Raw genomic sequence first — 18,094 nt, 5'->3', positions numbered from 1 at the left:
AGGTATATTTGAGCTCATTTAGTTTCCTTTAAGTCCTCTTAATTCAATGTATATCTCATGACACACTATCTGTATGTAATATGGCTTTTCATTTTTTGCGGCTCCAGACATATTTGTTTTTGTATTTTTGGTCCAATATGGCTCTTTCAACATTTTGGGTTGCCGACCCCTGAGCTAGTGACATTAGAGCCAACCTTCATCCTGCATAACTGTATTGTTTTATTCCAGGGGTGTCGAACAACATTTTAGCTCAGGGGCCACATGAAGGAAAATCTATTCCCAAATAGACCAGACTGGTAGAATCATGGCATGATAACATAAAAATAAAGACAACTCCAGATTGTTTTCTTTGTTTAAAAATAAGCCAAGCACATTATGAAAATGTACAAATCATAATGTTTTTTACACTTACATGTTGCGGTTAAAAGTATTCTATCTTCATTTGTTGTTATTTATACTTTTTGAATAAATGATGTGATAATGTTCATCAGTCAATTAGGTGGAACTGAGTTTGGCAGAGTTTTAAAATGCTTTCATTGGTGTACATTTTTAATCTATCAGAAGACAAAATTATTAATAATACCAAAATTAAATGACAGGATGATAGTAATGTAGTTTACTAATTTTCCTAATGTACTAACATTATGTGGTTTGTTCTGTACATATGCAGCATCAATTACAACACAACTTGTGAGTTTGGACTCATTTCAATAATCAAACATGAAGTCAGAAGGAGATACTCATTATTTCAGCAAATTAATGTACGTCGGGAAAATGTGTCCCAACACAAAATGTACAGATAATCAAAAGCATTTATTTGGGTATAAATGTCACAAGTTACATTACTAACAACATCTTTGACAATCAACACATGGGCGTAACAATCCACATGTTTTGTCATTACTATCCATAATAAGCAGCATAAGTATGTAGAATCAAAACATCGAGGTATTGCCTCTGTCTTAACACGGCACATAGCTCCGCCTCCTCTGAAGTCATGCACGCTCTCGCGGCATGAGACGCAAATAATTGCTATTGCGACATCCAGTGGACACATTTAGAACAGCAATTTCTTTCATCTAAAATTGTTAGCCCATTTTTATACTTGGCAAACTCATCTCGCTGGCCAGGCAAAACCTATTTGCAGGCCTGATCAGGCCCATGGGCCGTACGTTTAACATCCCTGCTTTATTCAGTTCATTCCAAACTATTTTATGACTGTAACGTGATTTCTACATGTATGTGTTTTTAATGTGTATATTTAATGAACTTTCCTTAGTGTGCTTAATTTTACATTAGCTTCATTGTGGAGAACATCAACAATACACATATTTTTTTCATATGAAATTCAAAGGACTGTTTACATATTTGACAAACTGAATTCCAACATAATAATATAAAGTGTAGACTTTGTTACCTTTTACGATAAGCAGCAACAATTGATATTGCATGTGCAAAGAGAGCACAGTCTACCAAGTCAAATGTATTGTGTGTTATACAAACTTGGCCAATAAAGCCGCTTCTGATAATGAAGGACACAATATAGGTTATTAATACTAATAACATATTTGTTTTTAAATTTAGGTAAACCATTATGTACAGCATTGCAAATCTAAATTATCATGATATCATATATGATGATATCATATTGACCACGCTCATAGTCACGCCCCCATGCCACATATTGTACTACAGTGAGAATCAAAGAGAAACCCTACATATGTTTGTTATGTAACTTCCTGTAACATTGAGTTTTAATTATGGGTTCATTATGATTATTGGACCGATAATAGGAATTAAGACATCACACCGATAAATCCTATACCATTCAGAAATAACTGATGAAAAAAACAAAAAACGCTCCAATGGGTCGAGATTACACGTAGTTAAAGTTAAAGGCCTACTGAAACCCACTACTACCGACCACGCAGTCTGATAGTTTATATATCAATGATGAAATCTTAACATTGCAACACATGCCAATACGGCCGGGTTAGTTTACTAAAGTGCAATTTTAAATTTCGCGTGACATATCCTGCTGAAAACGTCTCAGTATGATGACGTCAGCGCGTGACGTCGCGAATTGTAGAGGACATTTTGAGACAGCATGGTTGCCAACTATTAAGTCGTCTGTTTCATCGCAAAATTCCACAGTATTGTGGACATCTGTGTTGGTGAATCTTTTGCAATTTGTTCAGTGAACAATGGAGACAGCAAAGAAGAAAGCTGTAGGAGGGAAGCGGTGTATTGCGGCCGACTTCAGCAACACAAACACGGCCGGTGTTTCATTGTTTACATTCCCGAAAGATGACAGTCAATCTTTACCATTGGCCTGTGGAGAACTGGGACAACAGAGACTCTTACCAGGAGGACTTTGAGTTGGATGCGCAGACACGGTACCGTGAGTACGCATGCAGCTGCGGCTTCCAGCTATTTGATCGCTTGCCCGTACGTGCATGCCGCTATGTGCATGTCACATACATAACTTTGGGGACTTTGGGGAAATATATGTGCTGTATGAACTTTGGGGAGGTGAACGGTACTTTGGGCTGTGGGATTGAGTGTGTTGTGCAGGTGTTTGAGTTGTATTAGCGGGTTATATGGACGGGGGGAGGGGGGGGGGGGGGGGAGGGGTTATGCGGTATTCATTTGTGGCATATTAAATATAAGCCTGGTTGTGTTGTGGTTAATAGAGTATATATATGTCTTGTGTTTATTTACTGTTTTAGTCATTCCCAGCTGAATATCAGGTCCCACCCGCCTCTCACAGCTTCTTCCCTATCTGAATCGCTCCCACTGCCCTCTAGTCCTTCACTCTCACTTTCCTCATCCACAAATCTTTCATCCTCGCTCAAATGAATGGGGAAATCGTTGCTTTCTCGGTCAGAATCGCTCTCGCTGCTGGTGGCCATGATTGTAAACAATGTGCGGATGTGAGGAGCTCCACAACCTGTGACGTCACGCTACTCGTCTGCTACTTCCGGTACAGGCAAGGCTTTTTTTTCAGCGACCAAAAGTTGCGAACTTTATCGTCGATGTTCTCTACTAAATCCTTTCAGCAAAAATATGGCAATATCGCAAAATGATTAAGTATGACACATAGAATGAACCTGCTATCCCCGTTTAAATAAGAAAATCGCATTTCAGTAGGCCTTTAAAGTACCAATGATTGTCACACACACACGAGGTGTGGCGAAATTATTCTCTGCATTTGACCCATCACCCTTGATCACCCCCTGGGAGGTGAGGGGAGCAGTGGGCAGCAGCGGTCAAGCGTTCCTACCGATACAACGTGATTGCCACACCCATGCCTACACTGATAAATGGACATTAAGACATAAGCTTCACCAGTGATTTATGGCCGTCTGACACTAGCCCTACCAAAGTAGTGATGTATTATTTGGCTAAGACACATTTACAGGTATAGTTTGTCAAATATACCTCTCTTTGAGTAATTCTTACCTGCAGGTCTGCACAAACTTCATTTAATTAACATTTAAAACAAATATAATAGCTATAAATAAGTTATTGTTATCTATATCAGTTTCGAGAAGCACAAAGTTAGCTGTATAGGTTTGGAAAAAAATATTGTGCAGCCCTAGTTTGAATAATTGACTTTTAATCATTCCAATAATTAAACATATATTTTACATCCATATTGTCAAACTGAGCTGTAAAATTCTGTATTCAATCCAAATTCTCAGCAAAATATGCATCTAGAGTTGCACAAACAGTTTGAACTGCCGCAACGCATGACATCAAAATATCACGCAAGAGCACAATGTAACATGCTATAGTCGACTTCAGCAAGCGGCAAACGATTAACCCAGTGGTTATGTTTTGCTTTTTCATTGGATTATTGCGGCTTTCTGGCAACAGTTATACGAAACACAGATGCAGCTTTGTTCATATGGCAACACTTACTCTAGGAAGCCTTAACAAGTAGTGTTTTTTGTTTTTTTCTAGGGGAAAATAGTTTGAAATCTTCACAAATCTTAGGTCAACATTGTAGTTTTTGGTTGTTTTTTTTTATCAAGGATTTCTTTAAAATAGACAAAGTACACATTTTAGCATGCAGCAACATTTGAATAAGCATAGCACGAACGTGAACTGACCAGGAACGTTAGCAATGAAGTTAGTGCTAAATATGAGTAGTTTCCTGGATGGCTGGCGACCAGACTCGCAGGCGACTAAAATAGTTAATCAGGGGTTTCTCAGTAATGAGCGCAATACTATTCCTTTTACTGTGAGCCAGCATACCAAATGATTTTAAAGGCATTACTTTAACGTACAATTACTCCATACTTTTTTTCAGCTGTGGAGCATTAATCAGGACACAGCAAAGTATTCCCTATCAAGCAAAACTCTCAAGAGTAAATTGGCTGGATGATACTTGGATAGTAAACAAAACAAAGCCTTGTAGTCATGAAAAACTGAAAAAAAACCTAGATCTGTCAGTGCTGCTTTTACTGCATGTCAATCGACTCACAATCAATTGTAGGTTTGGAAAGAGCAAAGGGATTCACTTCAACACAAAACAACACACTCAGATAGACTGTGGTGAAAGGAATCCTGCGGCACGGTAGACTGAATAACAAGGAGGATGGAAGCAGTGGAGAAAATAAGTAATAAAATGAGACGAGGGGGGCTGGGGATAAGTGTAGGTACGGGGAGGAAAGGCAGAAGAAGAAAGTGGAAACTATAAGGCAAAAAAAACTGTAAGGTTGAGTGGAGAAAGCTCTAAGACTTCCTGTGGTTGTGCTAAAGATGATGCCATCTGGATATGTTTATAAGCACTGGGTCAGGGACTGAAAGTAACCCAATAAAACTAAAACACGGTGGAATCTCCTTCCCTCTCATATAATACTTCTGTTGTTTAACTTCCTACAAACCATACATATCAAATACCGTTTGACAATTCATTTGGCAAGCTGCACCTTGTCAGAACATCAATGATTGTCAATCTCATTGTTAAGTTAAAGTTAAAGTACCAATGATTGTTACACACACACTAGGTGTGGTGAAATTTGTCCTCTGCATTTGACCCATCCCCTTGTTCACCCACTGGTAGGTGAGGGGAGCAGTGAGCAGCAGCGGTGGCCACGCCCGAGAATCATTTTTGGTGGTTAAACCCCCAATTCCAACCCTTGATGCTGAGTGCCAAGCAGGGAGGTAACGGGTCCCATTTGTATAGTCTTTGCTATGACTCGGCCGGGATTTGAACTCACAACCTACCGATCTCAGGGCGAACACTCTAACCACAAGGCCACTGAGCAGGTATGTCTATTGTCTATCCTCTCCCATTCTTAGGGCACACACACTGGGCCTTTGGAATCAATACCGCTCTATCCCTTGTGCACTGATAGACTGCAACCAAAATACTCTGCAACCATCACTTTATTATAAAATACCGATTACTGCATTTTGTGAGCTGCTCTGTTCATTAAATATAATCATTGCCGTTTGCTGTTTGTTTTCTGTCAGTCAGTATAGTTAGATAAATAACCCCAAATATTACTGGCGTTTTTTCACGAAACTTTCAGGAAATTTTCCCTAATAAGATACGGAAACACTGATTCGATTTTGGGCATGATCCAGATAAAGACTGCCACATTACCTTGCATTCCCGCTTATGTGTACGTGTGTCTAAGCCGGGGGTCAGCAACCCACGGTCCTCAAGCTACTTGGTATCGGATCGATACCTACATTTGTGGTATCATCCAAAACTAATGTAAAGTATCCAAACAACAGAAGAATAAGTGAAGTGTAGATAGAACATGTTGAAACAGAAAATAACCAGTACCGGTACCAAAATATTGGTATCGGGACAACCCTAGTATGTCAATAGTTGGGCCTTCCCCCACTTCTCTCTCTCATCTCCTCATACAAACGCATTCCCCCATTTTCTCTCCCACATGGCTGCAATTATGCTGGTGTAAATAAACAAGTCCAGAGAGAGACATCACAAATTCCTGTTGGGCTCGTGGGAGCAGTGCAGCTTACAAAATCACATAGAGAGACACAAACATACACATCAAATCTTTAACTTGAACTCATCAATCACTAGCTCAGCCATGGATAGCCACTTGTGTGGAAGGTGCAACAAAACAAATCATTAGGTTGACACACTCACCTGCTCGTGATACTCGATGCCCATGCTTAGCGTATTGATCAGGATGGCAATCATGATCCCTCGTCCGAAGTACTTGCTATCGACGATCTTCCTGAATGTGTCGCACACCAACCTCCAGAAGTGCACCACCTTTCCGGCTGTTTTACCCAGCCGGAAGGCTTTCTTCCTGGGCTGCCGGCTGTCTCGCCTGTCTCTGCGACGCATGTCGTGGCTGAACTCATAGACGCCCTCGCTGTCGGAGTCTCCAGGTGTCTCGTTGCCCTCTGTACCGCCTTCGGACTCGTTGGCGAGGGCTTTTGCGCAGTAAGGGCAACTCTCAGGGTCCAATGTCAACATCGCCGTGTCCATGGCGCTGCTGGTGATGCTCAGGTCACGGGCCGACAGCTGGCAGGAGGGCTGGGCTGCAGCTGAGCGAGAGAGCTGAGTAAGTGACTGTGATTGTGATAAATAGCATGCATGAAGTGTTTAATATAAAATGTCTAAACAAATAAAAGCATCTATTGTGAAGAACAAGATTTGGGGATGCTCGCGTGTGTGTAAGAGCGAGCGTGTTCGACAGTGACGGGCAGTGCGTGAGCCTCGTCTCCGCAGACCACGCTCCGGCCTGGATGGCTGGCGGCCCGCGTTTCCACCGTCTGTATAACCTGAGCAGATCTGGCCTGACTTTTGCTGAGCACACTGCCTTTTAGAACTTGGCCAAAAGCTGAAGACGTTTGTTGCCAGCTAGAACATGAAGCATTTAACATTTGACTGTGATTACAATGTTTCTCTCTCTCACGGAAAGGGGAAAAAAAAAATCTGGATAATACTTTAGTTTGATACTTGATCAAAACACATTTCTAACTGATTCTAATAGGGGATTGCATGAAAAGGACTATTTTGTTTTGCTTCTGACAAAAAAAAAACACCCTTGTCGTCCTCATAATTTATAATGTCCAATTGTTATCTTCACCAAGCTGGAAAACCTGCATGTGAGAGGTATTGTTTTAAATACAATTGCTTTGTTAGTTTGTTTGAGGTATTGCACAAAAACTGAGAACCGATATCCATTCAATTTTGTGAAGTGAAGAAGGAAGCAAAACACTTAACTACCTTGTTCACTTTAGTGGGAATAGGAATACATTTATTCTTTATATTGTTTGCTTATGATCGAAGCATTACTCTCATCCGCAAAAATAGATCTCATCATCCAACGTCATTAGCTCACAATAGTACAACACCCAAAACCAGTGAAGTTAGCACGTTGTGTAAATCGTAAATAAAAACAGAATACAATGATTTGCAATTCCTTTTCAACCTATATTCAATTGAATAGACTGCAAAGACATGATACTTAATGTTCAAACTGGAAAACTTAATTTTTTTGGCAAATATTAGCTCATTTGGAATTTGATGCCTGCAACATGTTTCAAAAAAGCTGCCACAAGTGGCAAAAAAGACTAAGAAAGTTGAAGAATGCTTATCAAACACTTATTTGGAAAATCCCACAGGTGAACAGGCTAATTGGGAACAGGTGGGTGCCCCAATTGGGTATAAAAGCAGCTTCCATGTCCTTGAACTCACCGTAGTTGTTTGGACTGTGACGCAACAGTTTATTTACATGTGTAACTTTCTCCAACGCTGCCGCAGAAAGACGTGTTTTATGCCACTCCTTTTTTGTCTCATTTTGTCCACCAAACTTTGTATGCTGTGCGTGAATGCAGAAACATGAGCTTTGTTGATGTTATTGACTTGTTGGAGTGCTAATCCGGCATATTTGGTCAGTGCATGACTGCAAGCTGTATGTACTTATTGCGTCATTATGCCTGGTGTGTAGGTATATATAAGCTTGTTTTATTTCCTTTACCTATGTCCTCTGTGTATTTAATTTACATTTGCATGTCTCATGACATATCTGTATGTAATATTGTCTATATTTCTGATAGTTGTGTGCCATGTTGATCCAGACCACAGCAAGCAAAGATTGTAATAAATCCATTCGAAGAAGACAGCCTGACATTTCCTTTAATTTGGACACACATCTATACATTTGGCCATTCTAAGCCAGTAATTTCCAGGAGTTATCTCACCCTCTGAGACACTTACATCGTGTGTTGCCTTCATTATAGAATTTATATAAGGCTTTTAAATTCCTGCGGCTCCAGACAGATTCCTTTTTTTTGGATTTTTGATCCAATATGGCTCTTTCAACATTTTGGGTTGCCGACCCCTGCATTAGGGGGAATAATTATCAGAAATTGACTAAAGAAAGGGTGCATTGAATGGCAAGTCCAGATCCAACAACAACAAAGCCATTTCCATCGCTGTGATCAGCTACCCGCCGATAAAGGGAGAACCCCTCCACCTTGACAAAGGCTAACCACAACAGGTGTCGTACCAGATTTTTAATCCCAGACAGAATGTGTATCCCTGGCAGCTTCACTTATGTGTTTAAAGACTAGTTTAGCGCGATAATGTGGATGTGTACGATCATGTTTTGATTGTCAAAGATGTTTGGTAATGTAATCTGTGATGTTAGTATATTAATTGGGGGTTACAGAGTGGGGACATTTTCTGGCAGGTTTAAAAATGTAAATATTCCTCTATAATATATTCTGGTTGATAGTCCTTAATTACAAAATGTTTAGCAGGCTAGTCGACTAGGAACATTAGCAGTATGTTCATAATGGAGAGGCTTAAAACACTAGCCACTGGTACATGGACAACATTAATTTAATCTGATCATCATTGGATTAGAATGAAAAAAAAAATCTGATTATAACGTACTTTTTCTTGCATCACACCTTAAATCGGAATACTTTACTTTGACATGCGCAGAACCTAACATAAACGGTAAACTGTTATTACTTGCGCTATGGCGCCATCTTTTGGACGAGTTCGCTCACTGCAGATGCTGACTAAGCAGTGACTTCCACTGTTATCAGACGTTGGCTTTGTGCTTTTTATGTTGTAATTATGTACGGGCTGCGGAGCGTCTTTATGTTTCAACATTGTGTGTATGTGTTTGAGGCTAGCAGTTCGCACTTGGAGTAGCTGTACATTTGTGAATAAAACAGCTCTTTAAGACGACAACTGGATCCCTTCTTTTGTTGTAACATCGACACATGACACTCCAGACCATATTTTTGTTTTTGCTAGTCTCGTTTTAAAGCAACAAATTAAACAGTATATAACGCATCAAGACAAGCGCTTCATTCCGAGAAAAATAAATGTAGACCCTGCTCCACCACCAAAGTATAGCTGACAGCCAAGACATGTGCAGTAAAGATAGAACTAACCCGAATTTCGGAAGATGTGTTTTCATGCACTACAATGCGAATAATTTTAGGCATAAACCACCTGTCTCGATCGGAATTCAATTTTGATGCGAAAGTGTGTGATTGTGTCAGAAAATTCTGCAGGGTGTGTTTACATGATGCAATTTTATTCCGTTTAGGTTTTTAATCCGATTAAATGTGTCCATGTACACTTAGATACCGTCATGCAGAAATATTAATACAATTAATTTGTACAACACATAAACAGAAAATCAGAAGCATGTATTTAGGTAGCCTTATCAAAGGTTTCCATACCAAACATCCATCCATTCATCCATTTTCTACCGCTTGTCCCTTTTGGGGTCGCGGGGGGTGCTGGAGCCTATCTCAGCTGCATTCGGGCGGAAGGCGGGGTACACCCTGGACAAGTCGCCACCTCATCACAGGGCCCATACCAAACATCTTTGGTCATATTTTTTTATTGTAAATAAAATAGCGTTTGTGTCCTTATTGTGTTGAGTCGTTTCAAAAAGCATAACGTTTAATAAATATTTGCATGAAGCAAAAAAGTGTCCAGTCCAATGTTGATAGTATTACAAACTTGAAAAAGGCATTAGGTACGAGTTAACTACAGTAGGTAAGGTTGTATTTTTGCCTCATTCCTGTGAGAATTCTGCGTGTGATTGAAACATTAAAGAGTGGGACTATCCAGGGCTAGCTGCAGTGTGCTCAAACAACCACCACATAGCATATGTGAGCAGAATATTCTGTATCATCTCTTTCTCTAATGGACTTCTAAGGTTAACAGTGCACTTCACGCATTCTTCACTCATGCTTAAAGTGTAAGACTAGGCAAACATACAACTTTGCGTACTTTAGGGACAGATTAATGTTTGATCGGTATCAAATATTGTAATATTTGACAATCCAGCACCCCCCACGACCCCGAAAGGGACATTCGGTAGAAAATGGATGGATGGATGGATGGTCCTAACTTTGATATAACCATAATTTTGCTTTTGCAAAAAACAGGCTAGGGGTTGTGTTAATATTAACAAGACTTTAACACACAAATGGAACAATTTTTCACAGAAGTGACCCCTTTGGCTCTCATTTTCTGAATAACACAGTGGCCGCGGACCGGATGAGTTGGTTGACTGATACAGGTACGGAGTTCCACTATACCCATTTAATAGTGACCGGCAATGATCTACCTGAGGGGTTGAGAGTGTCCACCAAGCTCTGCCGCCTTCTCCCATGGTTTATTGGTGGGACGTTGAGGCTGGTTGCGACACTTCCTCGTCTGGACTCAGCCAGAGCTCTTGCCTGCAAGGTGGGGTAATTCTTAGGACCAGGGGCAGCAAAGGGCACAGAGTTCCTCTTCATTGCCCTTGAAGAGGAAGCTGGTGTCAAAGAGAACTGGCCCTGGGTTTGCCATAGGTTTGTAGTTGAGGGTGTACAGCAACGTGTTTCTAGATGGAATACTCCAAGAGTTGAGTGTGAATCACCAAATCCCACCAGATTTGTGTCAGACAAGGCTGATGTTGCTGAAGGTAGTGGCACAGCTAAAGCGACCGCACCTCCATTATTGTTATGAGAAGACGCCTCCATATCTCTACCTTCAAGACACCGGATATTAGCTTTCACACTGCCATTGCCAAGATGGTAGTGGTAGTGAGGGTGCACCATGTGTTGAACTGAAAAGGATCCCTGCTTGGAAGATTTCCTCCTTCTCCTCTGGCTTTGCCGTTGCTGGGGTTCTACTGGAGGCGGAGAGGCGGCAATGTTGATCCCTGCACGACGAGCTAAGAACCTGCAGATGTGGGCCACCTCCCTTGCCCCCTTCCGTATGATGTGAACAAGGTACTTGAGTAGCTCGTCATAGCAGGACCCCGGCTCGGAGAGGGAAGCCAAGGTGCTGGCACTAGACATGAAGCGCACTCTCTGCTCCTTCATCAGCTGGCTCTCTCTCTGCTTTGTTTCAGAGAACTGAGTGGCAATGACGACCAGGCATAGGTTGATCATGAAGAATGAGCCGATCTAAGAACAGGGAAGAATTGTTATCCGAGCAGTCGTGACAAATAGATGAAAGGAGAAACTTGTGCAATCATCAGGAAGTAGCACTTACGATAATGAGTAGGATGAAGTAGATGAAGTTGTAGAAGGAGTGAGCATCCATCACGAAATACATGATATCCACCCAGCCCTCCAGAGTGATCACCTTAAGGAAGCAAACAGTAAACATATGTTGGACAATGCAGGAAAATATACACTAAGTAATAAGAGATTCACACAAGCAATAGTAAAAAAAAAAAAACGACAAAAAACACTCCTTCCCCTAATTTCTATCACGGGGGCTGATTGCGGATTAGCGAGACCCTACCGTGCTTACTTAATTTAGGTCACACTCTAGAAATGTTACATGTTGATCACAGGTCTGACATACTGGAGTTGATTATCATTAGACTTTAAACTAATAATAATGGTAATTTCTGGACTACAAGCCGTTACTTTTTTCCTACGCTTTGAAGCCAGCGTTTTGGCCAATGCTGCGGCGAGTTCACAAACTTCACATGCTGCCAGTACATTTAGCCTCATCACATTTTCATTTCATTTCATTTTTATTTATCTCCTTCATTGATGTGCATCTTTGATCGAAAGACAATTATACCACAATTATTAAATTTTACATTTACACACCAATGCCTGAGAAGGAGCAGGATGAAGAAAAATCTTATATTTTCCTGCCCCCTTCAACATAATATGTAGTCTTACTTAATAATATCATATAAACCAACAATTACATCCAAATATAACGAAAACATACAGAAATGTAAACACTTATGGCTGTCCATATGATCTTATTGTTCTGTCTTTATATATTTTTTTCAATTGGAATATATTTTTACAATCTTTTATCTCATTGTAAAGAGAATTCTATAGTTTAACCCCCACCACTGATATGCACATTTGTTTTAAAGTTGTCCTTGAATACTGATGTTGGAAATGACCTTTTCTTCTATGCTCTTCATTCTCAGAAGTGATGACAAACTTTTTTTTGTAAATTTGCTGGTAATGTTTTACTTTTAGCCTTAAACATGACACATAATGTCTAACTTTACTAGCTCCTGAAATTTCAATAAACCCGAATTAATAGATAATATGTTAGTGTGTTCTAAGTAATCTACTTTATGAATAATCCTTATAGCTCTTTTCTGTAGTTCATATAATGCCTTTATGTTACTCTTGTATGTGTTCCCCCACACTTCCACACAGTAGCTGATATATGGCAATATAAGTGTACAATACAATATACGCATTGCCCTATAATCTAACACATATTTTACCTTATTTAATATAAAAATACTCTTAGACATCTTTTTCCGTACATGTGCAATATGAGATTTCCATGTCAGACCGTCATCCAGTATCACTCCTAAAAATCCATGTTCAAAAACCCTTTCAATACCAATTCCATCTATTGACAGTTTGATCGTTTCCTCCCTTTTCCTCTTACAAAAAATCATGAACTTTGTTTTTTTTACATTTAATGATAATTTATTGACATCAAACCATCTCTTAAGTTTAATCATTTCCTGTTCAATAATATTTGATAATGCTTTTAAGTCATGTCCCGAACTATAAAAGTTGGTGTCGTCTGCAAATAATACAAATTTCAATAACTTTGATACCTCACATATATCATTAATATATAAAATAAATAATGTTGGTCCCAAAACCGAACCTTGTGGAATTCCACATTCAATCCTCATTTGTTCAGATGTATGTACATCAAACCGTTTGAACTGCCGAACGGGTCACAGTGGACCAATGACATTGTTCACAATAAATCAAATTCACTCGCACAATAAATCAGTCAGTTACACCGTATGCACTCCCCTCAACATTAAAAAGAATACACCAAAATACACACGACACCGCCCCAAAGTCAAAGGTGATCGACCCGTCGATTGTAAAATGAAACAGCCGTCACTAACAGACCCCTGAAATGCATGCCGAAGAAGATGGCATAAACCCAGAGGTGACCCACATCGAGACGAAAGTGAAAGAAAAAACGAGGCCCAGAGAAAGAAGAAGTTCCCTCAACTCCGACTTAGCCATTTTCTCTCTTGCCTCTGGTGAGGGCGGTCACATTTTTTTCCGCTCCATCCTCTCCCAGCTTGTTCTCTTTGTTTTTGTCTTGTCTGAACTTTTTTGAAGCCTCTTTCTTTGCGCTTTCCTCAAATCTAAACATCAGACATGGATATGATCAGCTGGACTCTCGACGCAATTGACAAAATCTTTTTGACGAGGAAAAGAGGTTCGGGGGAGCCTGGCTGCCCTGATGGAACCATTGCTGCGGGGTACGCGAGAGATTCCTGGGAAAAATGGAGAATCATGTGCCTCTCAGTCCTTTCCATCGAGGACGTGGAAGACATCTACCTATTTGGAACCGTGATCGTGGGGCACCTGCTGATTGGGCTGGGCATTGCTCTGGTGTATCGTCAAATTCGTAAGACGATGGTAGCCACTCAAGGAGCCCAAAGGCTGTTCGTCACAATGGATGGTTTGGGCAGGGCTGTGGGAACACAGACTGCGGCGATTTCTGAACTGAATCGCAAGATGGATCACATCATGGAGAAGTTTGCTGAAAAGGAAAATTGAATAGAATTTGAGAGCACCCAGCATGGACGAATAGAACAGACAAGTCATTGTTTTGTCTGCTCGCGGAAAACAAACATCCTAATCTACAATTTGACTCCCTCGAATGGCCTTGACGCTGTAAAAACAGGACAAGGCCGTTCTGAAAAACACCCCCGAGGACACCTCAATAATGGACACTTTTGACCTCCCTCCTCAACGACACCTGGAGTCGAACTTTTGCAGATCGGCCTCAGTCTAAAAAAACATTACATCATCACACCCAAGACAATTGGGCACAGATTCACCTCCCCCACGTCTTCACCACCGCTTGTTTTTCCCTCGGGGTGATGGTCGGATGGCAGCGCTTCATAGCAGCGGTCGCCTTCCAGGGCCCCAACTCCCCGCCCCTCTGTTGCGAGTTTTTTGTGATTAAATGTAACGTGTTTATGTGTGCATTGCATGGAGGTTTTTTCCCACTCCAGACTAGGGCCCCTTAGGAGCCCAGTCTAGATTGTATTTTTTTACTCATCTTTTTCCCCAGCGTTTTACCTTTTTCCCATCTTTTACGGGGCGCCTAGTGGCGACCCATCAGCGTTCCTGTTCTGTAACCCTGTACACTGTTTGTTTGTCTAATCTTGAACGGGTTAGTGCTGAAAACAAAGTTTCGTTGTACTTGTGTAATGACAATAAAGACCTATCTGATCTGATCTGAAAAGATGACCCCCAGATTACTTTTCTGGTAGACTTCTGTGTGCCATGCTACAGGCAAAGTATTTTCCTAAATTTGTGAATGAACACAAGCACCTGCCGAAATACTTCATGTTTCAATGTGTGCACTTGCAGCTTTTAGACGTTTGTACATTTTATATACAAAATAAAAATATGTCCAAAGTTAAGTGGGTGCGGCTTATTTTTAGGTGCCCTCTATAGTCCGAAAATTACGGTAGCATAAATATGCAATAGCTCAAATCCAGTATAATGTCCTACTTACCATTCTGATTAACAATGGCATATATTAGCTGTGGGGCGTAGTTTAAAATATTTTGAAGAACCATCAATATGGTGTAGTAAAGAGTCTAATGTTTATTGAAAACAAAGCAACAAAAACAAACATAGTTCAAGTCCTGCAAGCTGTATTTTATTAAAAAATAAATAAAATAAAAAATACGTTTCATACTAAATGTATCTAATATTTTTGGTCATTCACTTTGTTTTGTTTGGAAAAAAAATAAAAATAAATAAAAACCTAAACTATTATCTCAAATCAAGGGATTCAATTACATTTTCCCAACATAAATTATTTAGCCTGAGTTTTAAAGCTTAACAAGAACCATCAAAACATGTTAAAAAGGTTTATGATCCCCTTTATTAACTTTTCGGTTCGAGAGCTTTTAGATCGAGCCAAATATGCCTTTGTGTACGAACCAACGTGTCATTAAAATGATTTTGTGTCCTGCTGGTAGGCATTTTGTGCTTTCTCGCGTTGAAGCGATTTAAGAAGCCGGCTTCATGCCACAGCAAGTTTTTAACTGTGATGAGAACAGACTTTTCCGGGAAAAGACGGCAAAGCACACTTAATTCACAGCGGAGGAGAAGACTACCTCTCGTTCAGCGCACACATGCACACTTGAGAAATTTGCTTCAACATAAAACCCTTTCCATTTACGGACCCTGTTCAAGAACCAAGTATGTAAATCGAGGTTCCACTATATTGCGCCCTCACATGTTCAGATTAGGGCTGCAACAACTAATCAATTAAATCGATTAAAATTTATTATAAAAATAGTTGGCGATTAATTTAGTCATCGATTCGTTGGATCTATGCTATGCGCATGCGCTGAGGATACATTTTTTATTTATTTTTTTTTTTTTTTAACCTTTATTTATAAACTGCAACATTTACAAACAGCTGAGAAACAATAATCAAAATAATAAGGGTGTAACGGTACGTGTATTTGTATCGAACCGTTTTGGTACGGGGGTTTCGTTTCGGTGCGGAAGTGTACCGAACGAGTTTCCACACGGACATATTAAGTAGCGTACTGCACGTTGTGTAAACAATACTCAAAACGCCGGACATTTGAGGCATTTAAGAAACTCCGCCCTGACAGCTCCGCAAAAGAGGACATGTCCTGTGAAAAGAGGACGTATGGTCCGTCTATCCTAGCCCGTTACCTGCTAGCATGCTAGAAAAAGAGGGCTAGCAGCGATCGGTTTCACGTCCATGCTAGCAGCTAACGGGCTACGATAGACTGACCATACGTCCTCTTTTCACCGGACATGTCCTCTTTTGCGGGGCTGTCGGGCGGTGTTTCTTAAATGCATCAAATGTCCGGCATTTTGAGTTAGGGTTGCGTGTATTTTCAATGTACGTTCAGGATTAAGAAGGTTAAAAACACAACAAATTGTGCGTGCAGCAGCATTCGTGAGGGAGGGGCGGAGACAGAGAGAGAGAGATTTGTAATAAACGCGCTTGCGTCGTCAGGCTCTGCTTTTTATCCATAGATTTATCACATTTATTTTTTTATTATCTATAGCAGGGGTGTCAAAAGTGTGCATTTTTGTGACATTTTCCTTGTTTTATTTGGCAAGCTGAAAGAACATGACGCCAGTATGCTGGGTTTTTTTCAATAAAATACTGGAAAGGATAGAAATATAGTTTGTCTCTTTTATCCGATTATTAATCGATTAATCGTAGCAATATTTGACAGATTAATCGATTATCAAATGAATCGTTAGTTGCAGCCCTAGTTCATATCGGTAATTGGCTTATTTAAACTTGTTAATGATTGATCTGTTCCCAATATATTAATCTCATAACATAAAAATAAATGACATCACAATCACTGCTCGGGGAAAAGGTTTCAAACCCAGAACTTTCCTGCTGCGAGGCAACGAGGCTAATCCCTCAACCAATGGGATGACCCTCTAAAAATCAAACGAATCCCACAGTTTTTTCTCACACGTTCCACCACACACAGGCAAACTTTAGTTACAGTCAAACCAAAGGGAGACTAAATCCCCAATCTGGCTTATGTCCTCCATGACACTCCCAGCCTGAAATAATAATATGAAAACAGACAAAAGCTTTGCAGATGATGTGGGGATAGCTACCAAATGGTGTGGAAAATTGAAGCTGTATGATTATGTGGTGGGTGTGACGTGTAAAGCCATATATCTGTGATACAACAGCAGCTGCAGGGCAATTAGCATCCATTTTGTCACTTCTTTGTTTCCTTCTGGTTTGCTATCATACACGAATGATGTTTAAGCAATTATCATATAGACTATTATTGCAAGCAGCCTTACCTGAAAAATGGCAATCCAGGCATAGCAGATGTTGTCAAAGTTGATGGCCCCTTTGAAGGGGTTAACCAGACCCGCAGAGCAGTTGGTGTAGTACTGGTTCCAATTGACACAGGTGGTGTTATCGGTATTGTTGTACGAGTACAAGTCAAGATTGCATTGCAGGCCCGCCTCGTCATAGAGCTTGGGCACTGAGCCGCAGTCCCTCATGCCGTTCTCTCGGGGCTGAGAGCAGATGAAAGGGTTCTCATCGTCATTTTCAGTGTGGTAGTATTTCTCAAGCTCCGCAGACAGAGGACTGGAGAGAAATTAGAGGACATTACATTTATTAGTGGTTTATAGGTTTCCAAAGAGTATACATCTCATATGTTTACATTTTTAATCTTGCTTAAAAGTCTTGGATGATTTATAAACGATTGGACGGTGTCCAATACTGAGTTTAAACAGATGATCCAATAAAAATCACAGCAAATACAGCATCAAAGTAACACTGGAGGTCATTTGTCTGTTTAAAAAGTTTCAACAGTGAGTGTAGTCTTGCAATATACAAACTTGACTGTCTGACAACTGAAAAATGCTCCTTGGTTGATTTTACCCAAGTCTTTTTGCAGAACAGTGTCTTGCTGTTATGTAATTTTACTCCCAAATTCCAATTAATCCAAATTAGGGATGTCCGATAATGGCTTTTTGCCGATATTCGATATTCCGATATTGTCCAACTCTTTAATTACCGATACCGATATCAACCGATACG

General features: G+C 40.3%; 1 protein-coding gene across 1 annotated transcript in view; it reads right to left on the bottom strand.

Moving 5' to 3' along the window:
• Nucleotides 1–18,094, bottom strand: part of cacna1g (calcium channel, voltage-dependent, T type, alpha 1G subunit) — a 329,783-nt gene that overhangs the window by 204,040 nt on the left and 107,649 nt on the right. Inside the window, exons 5-8 of the mRNA XM_061967247.2 lie at nucleotides 17,344–17,638; nucleotides 11,519–11,611; nucleotides 10,605–11,430; nucleotides 6,134–6,540 (exon numbers count right to left, since the gene is read on the bottom strand). Coding sequence (XP_061823231.2) covers nucleotides 6,134–6,540; nucleotides 10,605–11,430; nucleotides 11,519–11,611; nucleotides 17,344–17,638 — 1,621 coding nt within the window. The remainder of the gene's footprint in view (nucleotides 1–6,133; nucleotides 6,541–10,604; nucleotides 11,431–11,518; nucleotides 11,612–17,343; nucleotides 17,639–18,094) is intronic.

The sequence above is a fragment of the Nerophis lumbriciformis genome, linkage group LG11 (assembly GCF_033978685.3).
Source record: "Nerophis lumbriciformis linkage group LG11, RoL_Nlum_v2.1, whole genome shotgun sequence".
NCBI classification, from domain to species: domain Eukaryota; kingdom Metazoa; phylum Chordata; class Actinopteri; order Syngnathiformes; family Syngnathidae; genus Nerophis; species Nerophis lumbriciformis.
This window is presented reverse-complemented; position numbering and strand designations above follow the sequence as displayed.